The following is a 26,091-nucleotide window of genomic DNA, read 5'->3' as shown; positions in this document are numbered from 1 at the left end:
TATCGTGGGAAACAGACAAGGGACAGCCACCTAGCAAAACAGTGCAGGAAGGAGCAATGAAATGGAATGTAGGAATGTATCTGAGAACAAAAGGGCCAATCCAGACATAAATTCTGTTCAGGAAAAATTAATTCTAAAGTCTAAAACATTCAACAGTAATAACAAGTGTGCAGTTATAAATCCTAGACATCTGATCAAACTTGAATTAATAACTTCTTTTCTAAGAAATCTTTATGTCCTAAAGTTTAGGGCTAGGCACTACATGTTACAGTTACTTTCAGACTTGTACAATACAGTATCAGTTCTAATGAAGTTTCTGTACCGTGGTTATATTACTTTTTAAATTAAAAATGAATTTATTTTGAAAACTAAAAAGTTACTGTAAGAGAAAGTAATCTGACTAAAGTAAGAGTTCCCATTTTGGAATCAGGTCAACCTCAAACAAACATTTAATTTGTATGTCCCAAAAAAGTTAAAACCATACCATTTAAATCTGCATTTTCAAATCTGACCCAGACTATTTTCTCCTTTTCTTCTGTTAGAGGTGTTCCACTGTAAGCCTGCATAGTAAACAGAAATGTTTGAATAAAAATGTTTTACAGCTCTAATATTACTGATGTTCAAGACAAAAAATAACTTAAACAAAGCCAGCCCTATCCCTCTCCAATTCCACCAATCCTACATCTTGGGAACCAATTTTGTAATATTTTTACTCCCAAAGTTATCCCGGAGTCTGATAATCTTGGTTAAAGGAATTTTACCTATTAAAGAATTGCAGAAACCTAAAATACAATGATCATAGTCTATTAGAAAGCATCACTACAAAGCAAAAGCACTCAATAAACTAAATCATGCCCTGTATTGGCCAACAAATAAGAAGGCTTAAGAAATAAACTAAACTACCACATGTATCTATTTAGTCCCAGGTATTTATGATCGGGTAATTACACACTATCTAGAATTTTCAAAAGTATTACTACCAGCTTGCCTTCAATTCCAGGTGGAAGGCAAGGGCCAGAGTTGGGGGTGAAAAAAAAAAAGTACAGTATGACTTTTTCAGTCTTTTGTCTGGCTTCTAGACCCAACCTATTAGCTGGGTTTCTACAGACCTGCAAGGTTGACAAAGATGAGCATCAACTGCCATGAAATCATAGGGAAAGTGTCAATGGTATCCATCAGTATTCAAAGGGAGTCATTTCTTCATAAAGCAAATGTTTCTATCTAAAAGTTTTAAAGACCGGGGCGCCTGGGTGGCTCAGTCGTTAAGTGTCTGCCTTCGGCTCAGGTCATGATCCCAGGGTCTTGGGATTGAGCCCCGCATCAGGTTCCGTGCTCCGGGGGAAGCCTGCTTCTCCCTCTCCCACTCCCCCTGCTTGTGTTCCCTCTCTCCTGCCTCTCTCTCTGTCAAATAAATAAAATCTTTTAAAAGTTTTAAAGACTGTATATATTAATGAGCATTTAGAATGTCAACAAAAGACCTGCAATATTCTCAATTATAAAGTGAAACTCAGTTCACAAAACAATGAATACAAGCTATACCAAAAGCATACAAAAACTACCATCCTGCATATAATTTGTGTTATACGTAACCTGCTTTAAATTTCCATGCCAATTTACAGCCCCTGTACTGTATCATACAAGGTATTAACTTGTATGGTAATTGAAAATCATCTACAATGAAAATACTACTAAATGAATTACTTTAACAGATTTACTATACAACAGAAATTATCTTACAAATCCTTAAAATTGCATTCTTTAAAAAAAAAAAAAACCACCAACCGACTGAGCCACCCAGGTGCCCCTGAAAACTTTTTTAAAAATAAACTTTAGGAGGGGCACCTGCGTGGCTCAATCAGTTAAGCGTCTGCCTTCGGTTCAGGTCATGATCTCAGGGTCCCAGCTCCCTGCTCAGTGGGGAGTCTGCTTCTCCCTCTCCTTCTGCCCCTCCCCGCTGCTGGTGGTCTCTCCCTCCCTCTCTCTCTCTCAAATAAATAAATAAAATCTTTTAAAAATAAATAAATAAACTTTAGGGACACGTGGGTGGCTCAGTCAGTGAAGCCTCTGCCTTGGGCTCAGGTCATGATCTCAGGGTCCTGGGCTCAAACCCTGCATCAGGCTCCCTGCTCAGCGGGAAGTATGCTTCTCCCTCTCCCTTGGCCTCTTCACCACCCACCCCCACCCCCACCCCCACCCCTGCTTGTGTGCGTGCTCTCACTCGCACTCTTTCTCCCTCTCTCTCTCTCCCAAATAAATAAAACCTTTAAAAAATAAATAAAAAATAAACTTTATATTTTGGAATAATTTTAGATTATTAATATAGTACAGAGTTCTCATGTACCCCTCAGCCAGTTTCCCCTAATGTTAACTAACCAAATCCGACCTTGCCATGGTACATTTGTCAAAACTATGACACTGACATTGATGCATTACTATTAATTAAGCCTCAGACTTTATTTGGATTTCATCAGTTTTTCCACTAACGTCCTTTCTCTGTTCCAGCATCCAATCTAGACTAGCACAGTGCATTGAAGACAACTTTTTTTTCCCCACATCACGTTCTCCTTTAATCTGGTAAAGCAATAACATTTTTCAAAATTTTCCTCAGTACAGCACATTATAAGGCTGTTTATCACCTGCAGCATTATTCAACATTCTCCCAATTCCTTTGCAACATTTGCAGGATGCTCTCCTTTGATTTCTGAGCAATATGCCGAACATAACAAAGTTGAATGAGGTCTTTCACTATACTGGGATTCTTGAACTTCTTTGCTTTCCCCTTCAGGGGAAAATAAGACTTTCAAAACAAGCCCTGTACGCTTTTGCTATGTCTTCAAGTTTTCCTCTGTCCTTAGAAGACATGGTGTTCTCTACTAAGCCTTCTTGAGAAAATTCTGTGAAACCGACTGAGACATCTGAGTGCCACTTCTTGCGTGCCTTCCTGAAGGTTTGCACAGAGAAGGCACGTGTGGGTATTTTCTTCTCAGTGAGGCACATACCCACCCACTGCCCATTCAGCTTTCACTTGGTATCCTAATAGAGGTCAGTGTACTACTACACCAGAGGTTTCCCCCATCTTCCAGCACCGATTATTTGCCCTCCTTCTACAACCAAGATCCAACTACTTTAGCCCTCTCATTTAGAATCAAAACTTTCACCCCATTATTGACAGGATTTATTTATTTCTCCTTTTATTCCTTACCAGGTTTCTAATGCATAAACACATTCATAAGCATAAAGTTATTGTTGAACTTTATTTTTTTATTGCTGAACTTTAAAAGACAGTTACAATCACAGTAGATATGCTGTATTTATATGTTGGATGTACATATTTTATTTTTTCACTGCACAGAAAACCACCTCCATTGTGTCCAAAAGTATGTAATTTCTAATTATAGCAAATAATACTGTAGGGATCACATACCATAATTTGCTTGACTGCTATTGACATTTGGGCTGGCTACAATTTGTTACACTGAAAATGCAGAACTTTCACACACATACACTGAAATGACAAGTTCTGAGCTTTACCTTTCTTCTTTGCTGAATTATTTTTTAATAGATTTCCATAAGATTATTAGCTCAAAGAACACAGCTAAGGGCATCTGTAGCCATCAATAACATCTGTTAAACACACCGGGAATTCACTCTATCTGTAATAGCTGAAGAAGTGGACACCAGTCTAACAACGCATTTTCTCCCTTTTGTGGGTACCTGGAAACCCAGAGGATAATTCCTAGGCTCCAGGAATTCAACAATTTCCAGAATAGGAGTTGGAACATAACATCAGCAAAAAAATATAATTTTCCAAATGGCTGACTGCAAAGTACCACAGGGGGATTCTGGATTAAAGGTGGAAAAAAAGAGGCCAGAGGTCACCAAAATGGCCCACCATCTGTGTTTATAAATAAAGTTTTATTTTAGCACAGCCATGCCTTTTCCTTTAGATAAAAAGCAGTGCCGAGTAGTTGCAACAGATATTATATGAACTGCAAAGCTTATCTGGCCCTTTACAGAAAGTTTGCTAACTGCAGCACAAGACCATGACGCCTTAAGGAAAGGCACCAAGTATCCCTTCAACTTAACACAGTGCCCGACCCATAGTGGGTGCTCAAGTAAATGTCTGCTGCCTGAATTTTTGCTTTCTTTCCAGAGTAAACAGAATAATGACCTGCATAACATAAATGTCTTGAATGAATATTTTTTTTTAAAGATTTTATTCATTTATTTGACAGAGACAGAGACAGCGAGAGAGGGAACACAAGCAGGGGGAGTGGGAGAGGAAGAAATGGGCCTCCCCCCAAGGAGGGAGCCCGATGTGGGACTCGATCCCAGGACCCTGGGATCATGACCTGAGCCGAAGGCAGACGCTTAACGACTGAGCCACCCAGGCACCCTTGAATGAATATTCTAATTCTTAGTTCCATGACTACAACCTTACTTCCATAGTTACTACTCTGATCCAAATCTTCATAACCAATTGCATAGATTATCCCCTTCCTAATGTTTAATGCTCAAAAAACTAATCTTTTTTTTTTCTGAATTAATCTTCTACCTTCCAGCATTTTTACCTTACCAATTTTAACAGCGCCTATTTTCAATCTATTAGTCAACCTGGTATTCTGGTTTCTCTAGCAAACTCTCTATTCCCTCAAAGCCTCTGACCACAGCCTCTCTCCTCCCACCAATAAAAACTGCTTGCTACACAGGGTTTCCACTAACACAAAAGGTGCCTTTGTAAAAATGTGATAAAGAGGCCTCTAGGGGGGCGCCTGGGTGCCTCAGTTGTTAAGCGTCTGCCTTCAGCTCAGGTCATGATCCCAGGGTCCCGGGATCGAGCCCCACATCGGGCTCCCTGCTCCACGGGAAGCCTGCTTCTCCCTCTCCCACTCCCGCTGCTTGTATTCCTGCTCTCGTTGTGTCTCTGTCAAATCAATTTAAAAAAAAAATCTTTAAAAAAAAAAAAAGAGGCACTCTAGGGGCAGGCAAATTACAAAAATTTTTAAATGCCCCTTCCTTGGAACCAGCCTCATGCCAGGGCTCAGGGCTTAAGAGAAAGAGCAGTTTGGAGAGACCAGGTTGGATTTCAGCCCCAGGTTACTCTCTAGAACTGGCATTCCGTGCAGAGTCCAAGATGCTCTTGGACAGCAACTCTGTTGCCCGCCATACCCAGCTAGCCAGTTTCCTCCAACATTCAATACCCAACCTTTCCATTCATTTCAACTGCTATTTTCAATGTCCTTTAGAATTTGACTTTCACTCTTTCTCTGCTACTCATTCTCTGAACAATTACATACTCAGTCTGTATTCCCATTTATAACACTTACTGAAATGCTACTGTAGACTCTGCTTGTTTCAGCAATTTGACTTCCCTTAGTAACCAAGTTCCTCAAAATAGCAAAGCATTTATTATCCCTTACATGCCCCAGAGACCTTGTCATTGTGACCCATTTCCATTAAAGTTATCTGAACATGATAAAGGAGTATCAACATTTCCTGATACTTTCCCTTATTTGATAAATACAACTTACATAATATAACCGAAATCTGGATTTCAGACTTTTCTAGGATGCTGTCATAAAGCTGGGACACTGGATCTATGAATTCCTTTTGTCAACAGCAAGGTTACAGATAGCCTGGCAGTCAGGAAACACTGACATCACCACAAGGAGAAAATACCTTTCCTTTCAGTAGTCCCACTGAACAGAGCTTCCCACAGCCACTGTTTCACAAGAATCCCTGGAGGTTCTCACTACACACACAAGTTACTGGATGCCACCTCAATTCCACTGAGTCAAACTCTGGGACGGGGCCTGGAAATGATTATTTTTAACACACGTGCCAAGTGATACTTATGTTAAATCTGGGCAACAGTGCACTAGATATGATCCCAGGAGGGTTGCTCTCCTTCTTTATTCTTACATTTATATAGAGAGAACTCAGTTATAAGTTAGAGTAACAAAGTATACCCTACTTGGCATAAAAATACTGCTCACCATGAAAGACATGTAGATTTGTGCTCAGTGTAGTATTTAGCTACTATAATATCTAGTTAATGAAATGCAATGATCACTTCAGACAGGCAACATTTAACTAGGAAAAGAGAAAGATTCTGGAAATAGAACCCAACTAGAGAATCCCAAGTCCCATCTCTCAGCTAACATCTCACCTGATTCCTCTTAGGAGAGCAAGTCTTGAGGAATAATAATTGTGCACTATTAGCATAAAACTAAGGCACATGTAACACTAACACGTATAGTTCCTACCCTACCAATGTTCGGGATGCTAAAACATCAGAAGTCTTTCTGAAGTTGATGATACTAGTGTCAAGTTTAGGAAAGAGAACACTTCAGAACTTTCCTGGCCAATGGTAAAATCTACTATATTTCTGAAACTACACAGACACTTACCTGTGGCACAACATCCTGTAGAAAAGTCACAACACTTTCCATGTAGGACTGCTCCCTGAAAAAGAGTGAAATGGATAAAATTTACCCTGACAGCTTAAAACAAAACATGGAAAAGTTCTTTCTACAGGGCCTAAGAAAATTACTCACAATATTAAAAAAAGAAAAAAGACTAACTCTCATCAACTGATAATTCTGCTAAACTGCTTTCTGGTTTCTTTGTATATGTTATTAAATGAAATGCAAATGAGATATTAATCTTTTTAAACATCATCTCTTCTTAAAAGTCATGCTCTCTTAATTTGACATAGATATTCTAACTTGTATTTGAAGGAATGATGACACAAGGCTAAGGCAGGACTTTCCTCTTGAGTCAAAGCGAAAGAATTCCCCAGTCAGAGCAAGAAAAACTGTGGCTGATGACTCAGTACTTAGTGACCTTCTCTTTAAATTGGTTATGTACCTAGTCCCTTACCTGTATATAGCAAAATCAATTTGCATTTTGCTGCAGGCACAGGCATTAGGAGATACTAAGAAATCCTCACAGAATTTTTGCCATAGACAAGACATGGGAAAATATTAAAATGCATAAAAGTGAAGAAAAATGATACTGTTAAGGTCACTAAGAGATTTTAAATGGGAAGTATATGCATTTCAGCAAGTGGAAAAAAAATTCTTCAAAATACCAAATCAAATTAATTTCATGTGAAAAATTACATTTGAAGAAACTCATATGAGTTATCCTAAATCCTATAAAAAAGCAATATGCCTTAGATAGCTACAAAAACTGATTAGGCTGAAAAAAACAAAAAACACACACACAACAATTTGATTAGGCCTGCCTCTGCCCTCTCATTTTTCTGCCACTCTCTTCACTCTGCTTCCATCATCTGCAACTCCCATTCCTAGAACACACCAAGCTCTTTGAGTCAAGACCTTTACGCCAGCTTTCTTTCTGCCTGGATTCCTTCCCATACTCTTCCATCCCTTTCATTTCTCCAGCTTCAGTGTCACCTCCTCAGAGAGGCCTTTCCTGACAGCCTGAAGTCAGCCTCCCCACTGTCATTCTCTATCAGAGCACATCAGGTGCTGATCAGAGCCTGTAATCACTTTACTCATTTACTGTTTCCCCCCCCACACTAGAATGTAAACTCTACTACAGAAAGGACTCCAACTCTCATGTTTACCTTCTATCTCCAGAATCTCTAAACCAGTACTTCAGGCATGCAGTAGATGCTCAAGCATTATTTGTTAAAAGAATACAAATAAAAGATTTTTTAAAAACACTAAAATTACGTATTGAATAACAAAAAGCAATATAAGTTGGATACCACATATTCTATGGTGAGGCAACATAGAATACTGCCGAAGTGCAGACTCTGGGGACAAACTGCCTGGGTTTGATCCAGGTTCCCCTTCTTGGCTATTCCCAAGGACAATTTAACTAATTTCCCCCTGCTTTGGTTTTCTCACCAGTAAAATGAAGACTGAAAGAGTACCTGACTCATAGCTAATAACATGCTTAACTTGTTGACATGGTCCATAGTTAGCAAACAAATATGGCCCAGGGAAACGCAGGAGGAAAAAAAAGGAAATATTATAGCAAAATACTATATTATACATATACTTTTCTTAGTCTGAGAGGGCAATCTTTATGTAACATGCTAAACTGCCCAAGGGAATAATATAAAATGCTACAATTCCCTTATGAACATTTTAAAAGGTAGAAAACGAGTTTTACCTCCTTATCCAGATAATGAAGGATGTTCACTGTCCACCCTAACCTACTTTATATAGGGCAACTTCCCTATATTTCATTTATGAAAAGAGTTTGCCTTACCCACATCTGCTCACTCATTCCCTTTGTCTAAAATGTACCTTTGATTCTAAATGCCCAAACTCTACTCAGCCTTTAAAGTACATTAAGTTAGCTTCTTAATAAACCCTTCAGGATCTAAAATACTAAAATATTCCCACTAAATACTCCCACTAAAATATTCCCTCCCAATTCTCATGGTTTGCTGGCACCTTTTTTTATTGGTTACAGTGATCTCAAGTATACATATCTTAAAACCACATTAGATCATATGCTTCTAGAAAGTATAAATAGGTTTTGGCAAAGAATGCTTAAAATACAGAATGTACTCTTTATGACACTGACTTTGAAACCTTCTGACTGAAACCTAAATAAGAGATACATTTTACATTAGGATCTGGTCAACATATACATACATATGAATAGTGTGTGTCACAAAAGAATATTCCCAACTATATTTTCTATAATATGCAATTTCATTTTTTAAATAATGGTCTTGATCCACTGAATTGATCTAATGAGCCATCAATTTTTGAACCTGGAGTTTGAAAAAACATCAGTCCTTAGGATTTAGCACAGTGCTTTTGATGTACCCTATAAATGTGAATACATTAACTTGATCCTCCAGTTATTCCTTTTATTTGGTCTTGGCAATATTTATCATCCTGTGAAGCCAAAATTAAATAGATTTTACAAAAGTAGTGAATGTTCAGAAAGGAACCCTGAATGCTAGCTACTATTCTGAACAAATATTCTTTAGCTTTTAGGCTTATCTGAAATTTGCTTACGTGACAGCCTGGGGGCGAACCACAACTCCACCAGTACAACGACTGGGTCTTCTGGGAGAATCTGTAGCCATAGCTTCATTTGCTAAACCTGTTTCCAGCACAGAGAGATAGGGGGGAAAAAATGGATTATTATTGTTGTGGGTAGGGGTAAGGGTTTATGGTTCCTCACTAGAGATCCCTTATGGAAAATGCCTAAAATGTAGGAAACCTTCCCAGCAATCCCCATTACAAGAGAAAGGGGGTAGACTGGGGGAGGAAGTAGATAAAGAAGTTTTCTAATTATCATGAAATTTTTTTTATTTGGACTAAGCCTCAGAACCACAGAACTAGTTAAGACTCTTTCTTTCTGGACCCTCTGATCCTCTGTTAACATAAGCTAGAAAGGTAAGGGATGGAGAGTCTAACACAAGATTCCTTAATAAAAACAAATGTGCCATCTCTGTGAGCCAAAATTAAAGAATTGTACTAAAATCCTGAAATAGCGAAAATACACATGGCACAATATTTCAAGACCTAATGGACAGTGAAATAATTAATACCTTCCAACTAAGACTGTTGGGAAACTATGAGCAAGGCTGCATACTGTAACTATGTATAGTGATAAATGTTAACTAGACTTATTGTGGTGATCATTTCACAATATGTACAAATATCAAAACATTATGTTGTAAAAAAATTATGTTGTCCACCTAGAACTAATATAATGTTATATGCTGATTATAGGTATCAAAAAAAAAAAAGGACTGCATGGTCATAATATAACAAGAGTTTTTAAATCATATTTGTCAACCTACTGCTATTGTAACCTAAACACCAGAGTCTAAATAAGCAACAAAAAACTTATATGACATTAGAAGCCCCTTATCCTTTCCTGTCACATCACTGAATCCCGATCCTTGAATGTCCAAACGGCATCTGAATCACCTGGAAGGTTTTAAGAGCTTGGAGTGTACTTGGTTAAGGTTAAAAGAGGATTGACAGCAATAGTAACGATCTCTTTCAGGGCTCAGGAAATCCACAGCCTGGAAGCAATCTTGAAAGCCCCTAAAACCATCACTTCCAAGTAGGGAGGATCCTATCACCTTATTTGAAAATTCCCAAACTGATGAGTCTCATCTGCTACTACAAAAACACCCTTTGCCCCACCTAGCCCACGCACCCCTTCCTCAGTAGGTATCTTCACCACCAGCCCCTCAGCCCTCTCATTTCCATTCCACCCTTTATTTCCCGAAACACAGCCTCCCAAGAAATGTCCTTTAACGGCCCTGTCTCCTGAGGACGACCCTCGCCAGCCCCTCAGGCCCCACTCTCCTGAAAGACACTAGCACAGCTCTACCCACTTAACCTCCAACGCGGAGCCACCGCTGCCCCCGGCCGCCCTCTGGCCCCTTGCCCTTCCTCCCCTCCCCCTCCAATCTCGCTAGCTCTCCCTCGTCGAACCCCTGCCAGCCAAGCCCTCTCCCCTCACGCTGCTTGCCCCTCGTCCTCTCCAAGCCTCCCCAAAGCCACAGCCCCACCAGCCCTCTCACCCGCCGCCCCGCCGGTAAACGCTGTTCTCCAGCTCAAGGCTCACTGTTTGGAGTCTCCCTTTGTGATTGACGGCTACCACTTCCTACCACGCCTCAGCGGAACTACTTTTCTAGCCAATCCCAGAAGGAAACTGGCTACGGCCGGGCACCGCCCTTGGAGGTCAGCTTCGCCAACCAGCAAGTAGAAAAGAGGCGGACCCGCCTCCTGAACTTACCCAATCCGCTGGGGCTCCAGGGAAAACAAAACAGCATGTAAGTTCGGCTGAAGCCGAGGTGTCAGGTTCGGTTGCGAACGCAGGCAGGTAAGGAGAGTTACGAACACGTCTGTTTTTCTTTGCAGACAGCACACCTACGTGGCTTTGTCGAAAACAATCATGCCGCAGACTCCTGTGCACTTCAGCTGAGCGTCTCGGGCTGGCAGTCGGAGGTCGGGGGACCGGTCTGTTTACATCGAATTCTCGCGACAGCTAGTTCGAAGCACAAAGCACGTGGACATGGCAGCTGCCAATCACTTTCTGCTGGCCACTCATCCATCCCGAACCCGCCTTCTGCCCCGCCCTTTTCGATGTGTTTACCTTCCGGGAGCCTAGGCTGGCTGGCGCGGTGGGCAGCCTTAGAGCCAAGGAGGCATTGATCTAAATGAGGGGTGCGGCCGGTGATCGTGTCAATTTGAGCGAGGTTTCTGGAGCCCGCTCGACTCCTTCCTTACCTGTTTCCATCTCCCCTGCCGAAGAGATCGCGATTTCGCTAGTGTTATTGCGTCAGTTATATTTCTTTTATAATAATGATAACATTTATTGATTGATTGAACAAACGCTCAGCACAGTCTCAGCACTTCATAAGTATTATCAAAAGTAATACGGCAGTCCCATGAGGCTATAGCTTATTAATAGGCAGAGGTTTGTAACAAATTAGCTGACACAGCAGTAAAAATTCTAAGGAGGTTTTAAGCACAATGGAGGATGGAAAAGATTAGTAGAGGAACTACCTCAATACCTCGGATATATGCAGTTAATCGAGTGATAGATACAGGTACAGATATAGATTATAGCCAAGAAACCACCCATTTTCTCTTGAGGCTCTATCAGTGCCAATAAATAGCACACCCAAAGTGCTATTTATCAGGCTAGTGTTTGAACATTGGCTAATAAAAGATTCTGATCATTTGTCTTCCACTACACACACAAATTCCGAGTACCATCGGCCTTTTAAGATTTGCTTCCTACACTAAACCCACTAACGGAAGAATCTTTCCAACATTCTAAATTCCTTTTGCTCTTATTGCTTTCTATCACTGTTACTTCTTTGTTGTATTTGAAATCTTCTAGAGTTTCTCTTGTGCATATCTCATTTTCCCCAACTAGAAAGTTAAATTCTTCCTAGACATTAGAAGACTATAGTTTTCACATTGTTCAATCCCTTTTAACACTTAACAGCCCCGAACACAACAGGTATTTCAAAATTCAGACTTATTCGAATTAAATAATTATTGTTTTCATGTTGTCCAGGCCCAGAGAAGGAATAAAGAGGAAATCCAGAGGAAACCAATAGGTCATAATCACAAGTGGGATAACCAGCATTTGTATAAAGTTATTCAGTTTAAATAGCTGTTTCATATGCATTGTTAAACTTCATAGCTCTTTGACTATTCCTCTACAAAGGAAAAACAAAGAAACAAAAAATCATAAAGACTACCCTTTGTACACAAGTTAACTCGTTCGTTCATTCAACAAATATTTGAATACCTATTAAGTGTCAGACATGTTCTAAGCTCCAGAGGTACGGCAATAAACAAATCAATCAATGTGCTTACCTCAGCCAGAGAATTTACATTCTGATGTGAAGACAGAAATAAAGAGAGAAATTCAAGTAGTGTAAAATGCTATGGAAAAAAATATAATAAGCCAGACAAATAGATGGCTTAATTTAGGTAGTGTCATCGGGGAAGGCCTCTCAGGAGATGACATTTGAACAAAGACTTTACTGAAGTATGTGAGAAAGCTACTCTGAGAGAAAAGCAGTCCAGACAAAAGGAACAAGTACCAAGGCCCTAAGAAGGGAATGAATTTTGATGAGGAATGAGAAAAACAGTATGGTTTAAGCAAAGTGAAATAAGTAGAAATTGATAGCCAACTAGTTAGGAGAGGTAAGCAGTGGCCGGGTGGAGTATGGTCTTGTACAGAATTATAAAGAGTTTCAATAATTCAATTGAATTCAAGAATTCAATAAATTCTAGGGTGGGAATCTTTTGAAGGACTTTCAACCAGAAAGTATCATGACCATACTTACAGTTCTAAAAGATCGTTCTAGCTACTGTACAGAGAATAAGCTGTTGTCAGGGAGGGATCAAGAGGGAAAGCAGTGGGGCGTGTAGGGAAGCTATTTCAGTAGACCAGGTGGGAGATGCAGTCCAGAACTGGGCGTAGAAGTGAAGCACTAGAGGTGAAAAGTAGCCAACTTCAAAATATTTTGGAAGAGAGAACTGAAGATCTTGATATTGGGTTGGTTGTGGGACAGAAGAAAAAAGAGAATCAAGCATGATGCCTATGTTTTGGGCTTGAACAACTAAGCGATGACATTTATGGGTAGGATGAACACTGGTGAAGTTTTACATTTTTAGAGGGGGGGTGAATTTCTGTGCTTTGGTTTCATCCTTTATAAATTGTAAAAAAGACTATTATGAACCTCCTAGGATTTTTATGAGGAGTAAATAAATTTTAAATTCTTAGAACCAGTTAAAAATTTCTCCAAATTAACTAGTTCCAATTATGAATTAACCAGCTATATCTAATTACTCCACTTTTTTCTCCACAAAAATGGTGTGAGATTCTCTCATGAGACTTCAAATAGAGAGCAAACAAAATTTGTGGAGATCATTTTTTTTGAGTGGAAGTAACTTGACAGCACTTAGTACATATTGCCAGCTTATGAGTCATTTCAAATACTGGGATGTGGGGAAACTTTTCAACAGTCTGTTCTTGTGGCTGAGCAATACCAGCTAGGAAACTGATTTTCAGTGTAAAAGAGGGACTTTGAGCCAGAATTCCATCTTCTTCCAGTTGCTACAATGGTACATGATAATAAATCACTAACGACTAAAATTGCCTCTCCTATGGCCCTGCAAATCAAAGCCCAAAATCTCCAGAAAAATCATCAAGGAATTATCCATATGAAAACCAGTTTCAAGATCAGTTTATACTTTATTGTGAGTTTTCATTTCAATAGGATTAAGATTCCTTTTTAGCTTCAAGCAAGCCATTTCCTCACTTACCCTAGCCACCAAAAACACCTGAACAATAATCACATGATTTAAGCAGTGGGGAAATAATCTGATTTCACACAGAACAATGATAAACATTAATATTTTAGTTTTTAGTCAAGTGAAAGGAAAAAAAACCCAAAGAGGTTAAAAAAAATAACCATCATCAAACATAGGTTCATCAGTTGTATCCCTCTGATTGGGGATTTTGATAACAAGGGAGACTGACTATATAAACGTGTTATCACAGTAGAAAGTGACAGGAAACTAGTTAGGAAAGGGCATATATGGAATATCTGTACATTCTGCTCAATTTTGCCATGAACCTAAAACTGCTATAAAAAATAGTCTATTTTTAAAAATCACATTTCTCTAAAATCCTCTAATTGTGAGGTAAAATTATGCTAATTACTCACTATATAGACTTTCTTTGGCGCATTTTTAGGTTGAAACTTTTGTAGTAATCTCCTAAAAAGTAGAATCCAAACTTTGTAGAATAGCAAAACCAACAAATGTCGTATCACCTTATATCTATCTAATTACAGGAGTATCTGCCATTTGTCTGTCCTGCATGTTATGACATAACTGGCTTCTAAAACAGCATTTTCCCATATTTCTATTCAAAGTTCTAAGTGTTTCTTTATTATGTTGGGGCCCTTCAACCTCTACCCAGCTCATTCTCAGGCCTAGCAAACTTTCTGAAGATATGGTGATTGCTTTCCTTTCATTCTCTTGAAACTTAACTAGTATCTATAAAGTAGCCATGTAATTTATCATCCTAACCAGAGGCTCTATTAACAATTATACACAAGCCCCCCCCAAAAAAGTAAAGTAGGACTGTCCTAGGCAAATCATGAAGTATGGTTTCCCTTTATCTCTGACACATTAGTACTACTTTGTAACTTTTCTAGTCAGTTAATGTATAATCCTATTGTCTGTTTAGCTAACATGTAAACTCTTTAGCAGAAGGGATTATTTGTTTCATTTTTATTAGCCACAAAGCTGTATTCATTAACAGGAAAAATTACATGTCAGAACCCAACAATTTATCCTACAATCTGGAGCTTGTATTTATAATTAAAGTTACCAAAATAAAACTATTGACAAAGACCAAAAATTAGTTTCATTAGCTGTTTTAGTGATGGTCAGGGCATAGTTTACCTTCCCCATACATGCCTAAACGTAGATAAAAACTGCTTTAAAATCTGAGAAAACGGAATCTGTATTAACAGTTTTGAGAAGGTAAAATTTAATAAAAATAATATTGGGTAACATTTATTTAGCTCTATATGCCAGTCATTGTAGTATTACTATCTACATTTTATAGATGAGGACCAAGACACAAAGATGTTAAGCCATTGAGCTCCAAATGTAAGCATTTGGAAATGCATGGTTCCTAAAGCCCCTGCTTTCTGCCCAGAGAATTGAAAAGGGAGTCCCAGAGAAGGGAAAAGTACCATGGAGACTGTAGGGAGGGAGGAGCTCAGGAGAATGACCTCACAGAATACATTAAACAAGGATCAGGTCCTAATTAGCATATCAAAGACTTGGAGAACTTTGAAAGAACCAGGAAAATCTAACTCACATAGAAAAAACAATCAACATGGGGTGCCTGGGTGGCTCAGTCATTAAGCATCTGCCTTCGGCCCAGGGTCCTGGGATAGAGCCCCAAGTCCGGCTGGCTCCCTGCTCCATGGGAAGTCTGCTTCTCCCTCTCCCACTCCCCCTGCTTGTGTTCCCTCTCTGGCTGTGTCTCTCTGTCAAATAAATAAATAAAATCTTTATAAAAAAAAAATCAACAGATGCTCACAAACATCACATGATTTAAGCAGTGGTGTAATAATCTGATTTCACATAGAACTATGATAAACATTAATATTTTAGTTTTCAGTCAAGCAAAAGGAATACCTAAATGACACAGATTATCTGACACACTTTAAAGCAGTACTGTAAAAAGGTTCCTGCAAGCTATTGTGAACTCTCTTAACATGCATGAAAACACAGAACATCTCAAAAAAGATATAAAAAGAAACAAATGGGGAAAAAAATAAAAATAACCAAATGGAAATTTTAGAACTCAGAAATATAACATCAAATGTTCTAACAAAAGGAAAAACAAAGAGTTACAAAGAAAGAAGAAAAAGGGGGCACCTGGGTTAAGCGTCTGCCTTTGGCTTAAGTTATGATCCCAGGGTGCTGGGATCGAGGCTCATGTTGGGCTCTCTGCTTAGCAGTGAGTCTGCTTCTCCCTCTCCCTCTGAGCTCTTTCTCTCTCTCAAATAAATAAATAAAATCTAAAAAAAAAAAGAAAAAGAAAGAAGAAAAAGAATGTGATGCTGAAAAAAAATTGGGGGAGAAAAATGCCAAAAAACTCCTAAGTTTGGTGAAAGATATAAACCTACAGATTCAAAATGCTCAGCAAACCTGGAGCAGAAAACCTCAAAGGAATCCATGCACAGGGACTTCCTAATCATACTGTTGAAAACTGAAGACAAAGAAAAAAAATCTTGAAAGCAGCCAAGGAAAAACTATGCATTACTTAAAGGGGAACAATTTGAATGACTATAGATTTTTTCATCAGAAACCAGAAAACAATACTGGAAGGAAACCTAGAATATCAGGAATGTATAAAGAGCAATAGCAATGGTAAATATCTGATGAATATCATAGACTGTTCTCCTCTTGAGTTCTTTAAAATGTTTGATTTTTGATAGCAAAAATTATAGCATTACCTGTTGGGGTTTTCAATATATACAGACATGACAACTATAACATAAAGAGAGGAGGATAATACAGTGGTAAGTTTTCTTTTCTTTTTTTTTTTTAAAGATTTTATTTATGTATTTGACAGAGAGAGACACAGCAATAGAGGGAACACAGCAGGGGGAGTGGGAGACGGAGAAGCAGGCTTCCTGATGAGCAGGGATCCCGATGTGGGGCTCGGTCCCAGGACCCTGGGATCATGATCTGAGCTGAAGGCAGACCCTTAACGACTGAGCCACCCAGGCGCCCCACAGTGGTAAGTTTTCTACATTGCACTTTAAGTGGTAAAATAGATTTAAGTAGATTATCAAAGTTTGTATATTGTCATCCCCAATGCAACCATTCATACAGTCAACATATTTTGCCTCAAAGATTAATATTTGGGGTGCCTGGATGGCTCAGTCGGTTAAGCTTCTTCCTTCAGCTCAGGTCATGACCGCCGGGTGCTAGGATCGAGCCTGCTCAACGGGGAGTCTGTTTCTCCCTCTCTCCGCCCCCACTCATGTTCACACACTCTCTCTCTCAAATAAATTTTTTAAAAATATTTTTTAAGAAAAGACTAAAATTTAAGTTTTCAACTTTTCTAGTGAAATAGTATATTTAGGGGAAAAAATACACTAAAATACTTCCCTCCATTAGGGCACCATCCTCCAGAGATCTGGAAAATGAAAATAACATCATTCATTAATGTTACCAAAACAAATCTAATGCACAGCTTATGAAGGCAGTGCTAAAAAGCCTGTATTTTACATGACTAATGCTTTTAACTTCTAGATTCTGATAGACTGCCTCCAAGATGGCCCTTAATGACGCACATCTAATACTCATGCCGTGTAGTTGCCTCTTACACTGTATCGTTTGGTCTATGCAACTAACAAAACAGAATTGATATCTATTTTTGAGGTTAGGTTACAAAAGACATTGAGCCTTGTTCTTTCTCCTATCATTTGCTATTGGGGAAAGTTAACCAATATGTTGTGAGAAGCCCTATAGGACACATGGGACAAGTAACTGAGGCGTCCTGCCAACAGATAGGTAAGCATTGTGTAAAGCATATCCTTCAGGCCTAGTGAAGCCTTTAGATGACTGTAGCCCTGCTTGGGATCTTGATGGCAACATGATTCTGTAACCTAGCTTAGTGGTTCCCAGATTCCTGACACTCAGAAACTGTGAAGATGTTTGTTGTTTTAGGCTACTAAATTTTGAGGTATTAGCAGCAGTATATAACTAATACATATTTTAATCTTTGAGGCACAAGATAGAGACCTGTTTTACAAAATATTGAAAAGAACCAGCTTGTGGATGTGATACTGTGATATAATAAGAAACACATATTTTGGCCTTTGTCCCAGGCTCCTGGCTAGAGAACCTAGGTTAAACCTTTGTAATTTCTTAGGTGATAAAGGCGCTAGGAACAACTTTTGTTTTTGGTCACTGACTTATTCCTGACACACAGCTCCTAAATCCCTTGGAATTTCCCAGTAGGAGCATCTTTTGTTTTAATGAGACAACTCTTTCTTGGTGGGCTCACTACACACACTCTTTTTCTCCTGGGAGGGAAGAGGTTTGAGACTAATAATTGATCACACCTAAATGACAAAGCCTCCATAAAAATCCCTTAAGTATGGGATTCAGAGCTTCCAGGTTGGTGAACACACTCACGTGCTGAGGGTGGTGCACCCCAAGCCAATGGGGTCAGAGGCTCCTCTGTTTGGGCTGTTCTGGACCTTACCTATCTTTTTTATATAATAAATTTTTTATCTTTTTTATATGGTAAGCCAGGAAACGTTTCCCTGAATTCTTGTGAGCTGTTCTAGCACATTACCAAACTTGAGGGGGTTGTGGGAAATGATTTACAGCCAGTTGAACACCAATGTATGTGATAACCTAGGACTTGCAATTGGTTTCTGAAGTGAGGGCAGTCTTGTAAGACTGAGCCCTTAACTTGTGGGATCTGATGATAACCCTAGAAGTGTCAGAACTGAATTGAATTGTAGGACACCCTATTGATGTCTACAGAAAATTGGAGAATTGCTTGGTGTAGGAAATCTTACACATTTGGTGTCATTAAGTATTGTATCTGAGTAAAGAAGAAATGTTTTCCTTTCAGTGGATGTGGTTAAGTTATGCACAGTTAAATAACTTATATCCATAGATGAATACTAAAGATTAAGGAGGCTCTGTGAAATACTGACAGAGAAAAATCTTCACAATTAAGAGGCATAGATTATCACTAAGAGAACACAAAAAGGGGGAAATGTTGGCTGCCTTGGGAACTGAGTGCGAGTTTTTCATTATGTACCATCTTATACATTGTAAGTTTCTCATAATGTATTATACTACTGATCTACATTACATAGGCAAATAAGATTAGAAAATAAAAGACAAACATTAGAACATTACTTATGATTGCACAGCATCTTCAGCTCCTTAAATAGGCCTAAACACAATCCTAGGAACAGATACAGAAAAGGGCTAATCTTAGCATTTGCAGTTGTGTCTTAAACCAAAAATGTTTCTAGTATTAATAGCTACTACTATACAGAATTGGGATTCCACTGCACTAAAAATGTGATCTAGGAAAGAGTAACATTTTTACATTAAAAAACTGATTTGAAAAATAAAGATTACATAATCCATTACTCTAATCAAGTAGAAATTTTAATTTCATGTAGATACAGGATTTACAATCACTGGCAGAAAAAGTAGCTAAATGAATTTTCTTTTAATATACATTTAGATTTGTTGAATTTCTACTTGGTGCAGTGAATGGTATCACAGGTCTAAAAGATGGGGAAAAAAACAAAATAAAAATAAAAAAATAAAAGACGGAAAAACCCTTCACGATAAGTTGACATAAAAAGTGTCTACTAGTTGCTATGTCTGTCTTGGAAAGATCTGAAAAACTCTTCAGGGTGCCTGGGTGGCTCAGCTGATTAAGCCTCTGCCTTTGGCTCGGGTCATGATCTCAGGATCCTGGGATCGAGGCCATCGGGCTCCCTTGAGTGGGGAGTCTGCTTCTCCCTTTCCCCCCACTCATATGCTTTCAAATAAATAATATCCTAAAATAAATAAATAAATAAACTCTTCAGTAACTAAAAATCTTTTTTTTTTTTTCTTTTAATTTCAGAGAGAGAGACAGCGAGAGAGGGAACACAAGCAGGGGGAGTGGGAGAGGGAGAGAGAGAGGCAGGCTTCCTGCCGAGCAGGGAGCCCGATGTGGGGCTTAATCCCAGGACCCTGGGATCACAACCTGAGCCGAAGGCCGACGCTTAACGACTGAGCCACCCAGGCGCCTCCACTAAAAAACCTTCTTAAGAGCTAGTCATGATTATGTTTTACCTGGATCCCTGGTTCTCATCTTATCACTGAAAACCGGTATGCTTCCAATTGTGCAGTTCCCAACATAATGTGGATATTGAATGCAGGAATTAACTCTTCAATCTCTTAATAAGAGGTCTTGTTCTAAATTAATAAATTTAAATTTTTTCTTATTGTAGAACAATTCATCACACCAAAATGACATAGTGTGTCAGTTTTTTCCTATATTACCAAAGTATAGTTTTATTCATTTTTAAGTGCAACATATTTCATCAAATGTTTGTAAGCCGTAACTGACGATCATATTCTTTTTTTTTTAAGATTTTATTTATTTATTTGAGAGATAGAGAATGAAAGACAAAGAGCATGAGAGCAAAGAGGGTCAGAGGGAGAAGCAGACCCCCCGCTGAGCAGGGAGCCTGATGTGGGACTCGATCCTGGGACTCCAGGATCATGACATGAGCCGAAGGCAGTCGCTTAACCAACTGAGCCACCCAGGCGCCCTCTGACAATCATATTCTTAGCCATATTCTGTTGTTGGATATTTAGCCTGTTTTGATATATTCTAAATTAAAATTAAAAAGTTAAGAGTGCAAAAATAAACATTACATGTATTTTTAAGTTGTTACTCTAAAGCATGATCAAGGCAAAACAGAAAGTTTGTATCATTAAAACCAACAAAAATCCAGCAATATCAGGAACAGTTTTATTAGATGAACAAACATATATCCATATAATCAATGAAAACTGTACGATATATAAAATAATTTAAAAAATGTTGGGAATTAGCAGCACCATCCGTTATTGAAATAGCAAGAAAAACTTCACATATTTTATGCAAACACAAGAAGAGAGTAACGATTTTAAGACTTAATAATGCCACTGAGTGTCTGGGATGATTGAGAAGGGCACCTTTTTAGGCAAACACACCTCCTTCTACTCCAAAGATTTGGGGAGTATATCTAATGATTAATGTTTCAGAAAAATGCTACTGAATTAAGAGATACTGCATAGTATTTTAGTTAGAACAGGGAGACTAACACCAAGCTACTTTCAGCATGGCTCAACACTTCTGCTATGAAAAATTTAGTTCTGAATTATGAAATTAGAAATAAAAAATAATTTTTAAAAGACACTAGCTGTCTCTAAGAAACATTAAGTGGAACACAGGTCACTATGAAAATACATCACTCTTCCAGTTTGCTTAATAATTTACTTTAAAAAGTTGTGTTTTCATCACAAGTGACTTATACAAATTTCTGAATAAGCATTTTTAAAAGTTTAAATGTATTTCTAAAATCTAATAGATTCTTTTGATTTTTAACCTTTAGCCCTGTTGTTACATTTACTGTGTATCAGAGTAAGAGACTGAGTTTGTGTGAAGTATACAAATTTACACACGTTTTAGAGCAACTTATACCCTAACATCTACAAAATTCACATTTATAATACAAGCAAGTACAAGGCCAGGATAAAACTGTTGAATTCCAAAAAGTCAAACTGTATACTATTTTTATTTTGTCCCCTTAAAAAAAGTTCAAGTTCGGCACCAACTTCAAAAAAGCCCTCTTAAATCCTAAGTTTGGGGGAAAAAAACATTTTTCAGATACATTTCAGCAGACACAAACAGTTTTTCTGTGCTGATGAAGTAAAGGATTTCCAATTTTCTTCTGGCCCCGAAGTCTGCGTCTCATGGTAAGCTTAACAGAGGTCTTTCGCTGTGAGCCTGTGGGTAGGCTTGCAGGCTGAGCACCACTACTTCGACTTAAACCATTTCGTCTATGCTTCTTCATAAGAGGGCCAGAGTTGGATTCTTCTAATGTCCTTTTAAAGTTTGCTGGAGGGGTTCTTTCAACTTCTTGGGCTTTCATTTGACCTGGAGTTGACATCTTTAAATTTTTTTGGTCCATGATGGTATTTGTTGAATTGGTAGGCACAAGGCCAACTGACAGGCTATTATTCAAAGAATCATGTATCCTTAAAGTCAAAGCTTTAGTGCAATTTTCTTCAAGTGGCTCTGGATCTTTTGAGGGTATGACTGCCACCTGGACATTCCCTCGAGCTATCTCAGCTGGGACTTCTAAATAATTCTCTGAGAAGGCATTACTACGAACAAGGGCAGGTACATGGTCCTTAGAGTTCAGCCGTGGCCACGGGTCCTCCTCCAGTGACTGAAAAACAAGAAAGTAAGCCAAATAAATAATTTATCCTAGAATTCAGCTTAACCATTAGGGAGATAAAGAAGTTTCATTAGAATAAGTGACAAATTTGTTTGGTTGATTTCCTACTTTCCTATTTTTTTCTATATTCTTATTTCTGAATATTCAGTAGTACAGAAAATGTAAAGTGTAACATTAAAGCAATGATGTCATACTGCAAACTCATACTGTTGCTTTGCACCTATCTCCCAAACACTAGAGGCTGTTCTAGGACTTGAGAAAAGCAGGATGTCTGGGAACCTAGAGAGCATGGCTGAGGCAACTCTCAAAGAAATAAGTGAAAATCATATGGAAACTTTCAGGTACTGTTTTTTTAAAAGTTTGACAAGTCATTCAGATATGCACTACTCCTTTAGATATAGCGCTCTAGATCTACATATACTCAGAATATTTTTCCCATCGCTAGACAGATTAAGAATATTTTTCCTATCAAACCCAAAACTCTCATAGTACTAATATTTTATAAAATCATTGTCTTAATAGTTTCTCAAGAACAGCGTTTATGCATAAATACTGTCTCCCTCAAGTATACAACATTTCTCTTAAATCTTTTTCTCTTTTAATCAAATCATTTTTTAAAATATTAGTACACTCTGAAGTAAACTCTTTTGGAGAAGGGTAAATGAAAACATATTATCCCGGTCTTCCCCTGATATAAAAATCCCTTAGAGGGCACCTGGGTGGCTCAGTCAGTTAAGCGTCTGCCTTCAGCTCAGGTCATGATCACAGGGTCCTGGGATCAAGCCCTGCATCGGGCTCCCTGCTCCTCCCTCCCCCACTCCTCCTGCTGTGTTCCCTCTCGCTTCTGTCTCTCTCTCTTTGTCAAATAAATAAATAATCTTAAAACACACACACACACACACACACACACACACACACACACACACAGAGCTAAATTGGGGCACCTGGGTGGCTCAGTCGGTTAAGCGTCTGCCTTTGGCTCAGTTCATGATCCTAGAGTCCTGCAGGCTCCCTGCTCAGCGGGGAACCTGCTTCTCCCTCTCCCTTTGTCTGCCGCTCCCCCTGCTTGTGCTCTCTGTCACATAAATAAAATCTAACCCCCCCCCAAAAAGCACTAAATTTAGTTTTGCCCTAAAAAAAGGACAGAGAAAAATGTATGCCAGAGTAATATATCACAAAAACAGAGGTATTTCTACCATATCCATCCCAAAACAAAGATCTGACTACTGGTATAACCTTGGGATCCATACAGAAGTTTCCATGTCTATAAATAGATAAACCTAGCCTCAAATGCCTACTCTAAATGTGGGAAAGCGTTAAAAACCAAACTGACCAAAATGTCATTTTATTTACCTAAATGTTACTAAATATGTGATTATTTTAACAAGAAAATAAATCAAATTATGTGTTTAGTCATGGTTGTCAATTAAGATAAAACAATTTCTTCAGCAGAGATTTGTCTTTATTTACTTGTTAGGTCAGAGGTAACAACTCTAATTATTCTGAATGGCTCCAAATATTTTCCTATACTTTGGTGGGGCCAATTGGTTAACAAACAACCAATGCCTAAATATAAGTTAGTGCATACATAAATCTCCTTATCTTTATTATTAGATAGCCAGATTTTTAGTAATAATTTTAAAAACATTTTATGTGGGGCACCTGGCTGGCTCAGTCAGTTGGGCAACTGACTTGGTTTCAGCTCAGGTCACGATCTCAAGGTCGTGAGATCGCGGCTGGTGTTGGGCTCTGCGCTGGGCGTGGAGCCTGCTTAAGAGTCTCTCGCTCCCTCTCCCTGTCTGCCCCTCACTCGCAAGCACTCTCCCTCTCAAAAATAAAAAAATAAGGGACCCTGGGTGGCTCAGTCAGTTAAGCATCTGCCTTCAGCTCAGGTCATGACCTCAGGGTCCTGGGACCGAGTCCCACATCAGGCTCCTTGCTCACTGGGGAGGCTGCTTCTCCCTCTGCCTGTTCTGCCTGCTGCTCCCCCTGCTTGTGCTCTCTCTGACAAATAAATAAATAAAATTTAAAAAATAAATAAATAAAAATAAATAAATAAGAGCACATTCTCAGAAGTCCCAAGTATAACAAAGCAGTTATCAATACTACCAATTTTTTTAAGATTTTATTTATTCGAGAGAGAGAGCACACAGAGAGGGGGAGGGGCAAAGGGAGAGAGAGAAGCAGACTCACCACTGAGCAGGGAGCCCGACACAAGGCTCAATCCCAGGACCCTGAGATCACAAGCCAAGCCGAAGGCAGATACCCAACCAACTGAGCCACCCAGGAGCCCCAATACTACTAATTTTTAGTAGGTAAATCCCGGGATGAAATCAGAAAAAGGGAAATACAGTACCATTTAAATTGTTTATTTCATAGCATATCTTAAACTCTTTCAAAATTATCTGAGTAAGAAGAGGAATAATGGTTCTTGTCCATGTTATTAGACAACCAGTTCTACGATCTGATATCCTAAGGTCCACTTCAATCTTGAGTCTGTATGATCTTATCCAAATTGCTTAATCTCTCAGTCTTATGATCTATAAGATGGAATAATATCTGCACTAGTTACCTATTCCATTTATGAGGTTCAAATGAAATATATATGAAAGTACTTCACAAACTTAAATGTTTACAAATGTATTAGAAGGGGACTGTTAAAATATTGTTAATGTACATCTCCTTTCGATTAGGTGCTGTACACACACCTGGCTTTCAGAACAGTATTGATGTGAAGAGAATCAATGATAATAAGTTACATGACAAAGATCCATAACTTTCTTGAACCTAGTTCAAATCCCAAATCCTATGATATGAAGAATCTGAAAAACTTTTTAAGCAACATTAACCAAAGAAATTCTATTTAAAAAAGCTCAAATACTATAGAGAACTGTATACCTTGACTGGTGGTGTAGAACTTGGGGAAGGAGTCATCATGCAGGTGTCTTGACTATTATAGGAAGGACTATCGGTCAGGTTCAGATAGAGCTCATCTTCATTGGTGAAATTTCCCTGGCTGTCCACTCCTGGAGAGATGCAGATTACGATAGCACTAGTGTTATCTGCTCGAAGCATACGCTGCCTCCAGCGGCCTAGTGCTCGATTCACAAGCATTTTGGCACAAGACTGTCCATGCTCACCCTGTATTTAAAAGAACAAGGAGAAAGAAGGTTAACTCAGATTTAGTTCCCACTACATCTGTATCAAATTAAAAACAAGGTATTCAATATGGCTTACATAAATTAAATTTCCAAAACTTCAAACATTATCCATAGTCCCCCATAACTATGTTAAAATAGTACTGCTCTAATTTTTTTTAAATAGTAAGACAAGGCCTTATCCTGGGGTTAAATTTTACCTGTATTTTTATCTTTTTGGTAGCAAGAAACTCAGTCTTCACTGTAACCTTAATTAGGAAAAGTTATACAGAAGTTATCTAAAATGGGAAGTAAACATCAAGTTATTACAGATAAACAATTCACAAATGAGATAATCAGGCATGGCAAAAAAAAAAAAAAATCCTCATTGCAAAGGGCCAATTTCCTCCTAATATAAGAGCTTCTGCACATCAATGACCCAACATAAAAACTGTCAAAGAACATGAACAAAATTCAGAGACAAGAAAATATAAACAACTGTTAAATATATACAGCTGACCCTTGAACAATGTGGGGTGTTAGAGGCACCAACTCCCCCACACAACTGAAAATCCATGTATAACTTTTGATTCCCTTCAAACTTAACTACTAATAACCTACTGTTGACCAGAAGCCTTACCAATAAAACTAAGTTGATTAGCACATATTTTGTATGTTATCTGTATTATATACTGTATTCTTACAATAAAGCTAGGGAAAAAAAAGAAAATTACAGGGAAGAGAAAATACATGTACGGTGCTGTACTATAAAAATCCATGTTAGTGGACCCACATAGTTCAAACTCATGTTGTTTAAAGGTCAACTGTGTATAAAAATGATGTCACTCATGAGGAAAAAAAACAATACAATAAGTGGCTATAGTATGGAGA

The 26,091-nt window shown here is 38.5% G+C and overlaps 2 protein-coding genes across 3 annotated transcripts in view; both read right to left on the bottom strand.

Moving 5' to 3' along the window:
* Positions 1 to 10,971, bottom strand: part of BCAS3 (BCAS3 microtubule associated cell migration factor) — a 574,861-nt gene extending 563,890 nt beyond the window's left edge. The window contains exons 1-4 of the mRNA XM_073879584.1: positions 10,756 to 10,971; positions 9,012 to 9,099; positions 6,411 to 6,465; positions 485 to 560 (exon numbers count right to left, since the gene is read on the bottom strand). Of these exons, the coding sequence (XP_073735685.1) occupies positions 485 to 560; positions 6,411 to 6,465; positions 9,012 to 9,099; positions 10,756 to 10,792 (256 nt within the window). The 5' untranslated portion in view covers positions 10,793 to 10,971. The remainder of the gene's footprint in view (positions 1 to 484; positions 561 to 6,410; positions 6,466 to 9,011; positions 9,100 to 10,755) is intronic.
* Positions 10,972 to 20,567: 9,596 nt separating this feature from the next.
* PPM1D (protein phosphatase, Mg2+/Mn2+ dependent 1D) overlaps positions 20,568 to 26,091 on the bottom strand; it is a 70,706-nt gene continuing 65,182 nt past the window's right edge. For both annotated transcript variants that reach the window (XM_025851315.2, XM_025851314.2), the window contains exons 5-6: positions 24,962 to 25,204; positions 20,568 to 22,054 (exon numbers count right to left, since the gene is read on the bottom strand). In XM_025851315.2, the coding sequence (XP_025707100.1) occupies positions 21,497 to 22,054; positions 24,962 to 25,204 (801 nt within the window). In that variant the 3' untranslated portion in view covers positions 20,568 to 21,496. The remainder of the gene's footprint in view (positions 22,055 to 24,961; positions 25,205 to 26,091) is intronic.

The sequence above is a fragment of the Callorhinus ursinus genome, unplaced genomic scaffold (genome assembly GCF_003265705.2).
Source record: "Callorhinus ursinus isolate GAN/ISIS: 27379988/994484 unplaced genomic scaffold, GSC_fseal_2.0 scaffold34, whole genome shotgun sequence".
Taxonomy (NCBI): Eukaryota; Metazoa; Chordata; class Mammalia; order Carnivora; family Otariidae; genus Callorhinus; species Callorhinus ursinus.
This window is presented reverse-complemented; position numbering and strand designations above follow the sequence as displayed.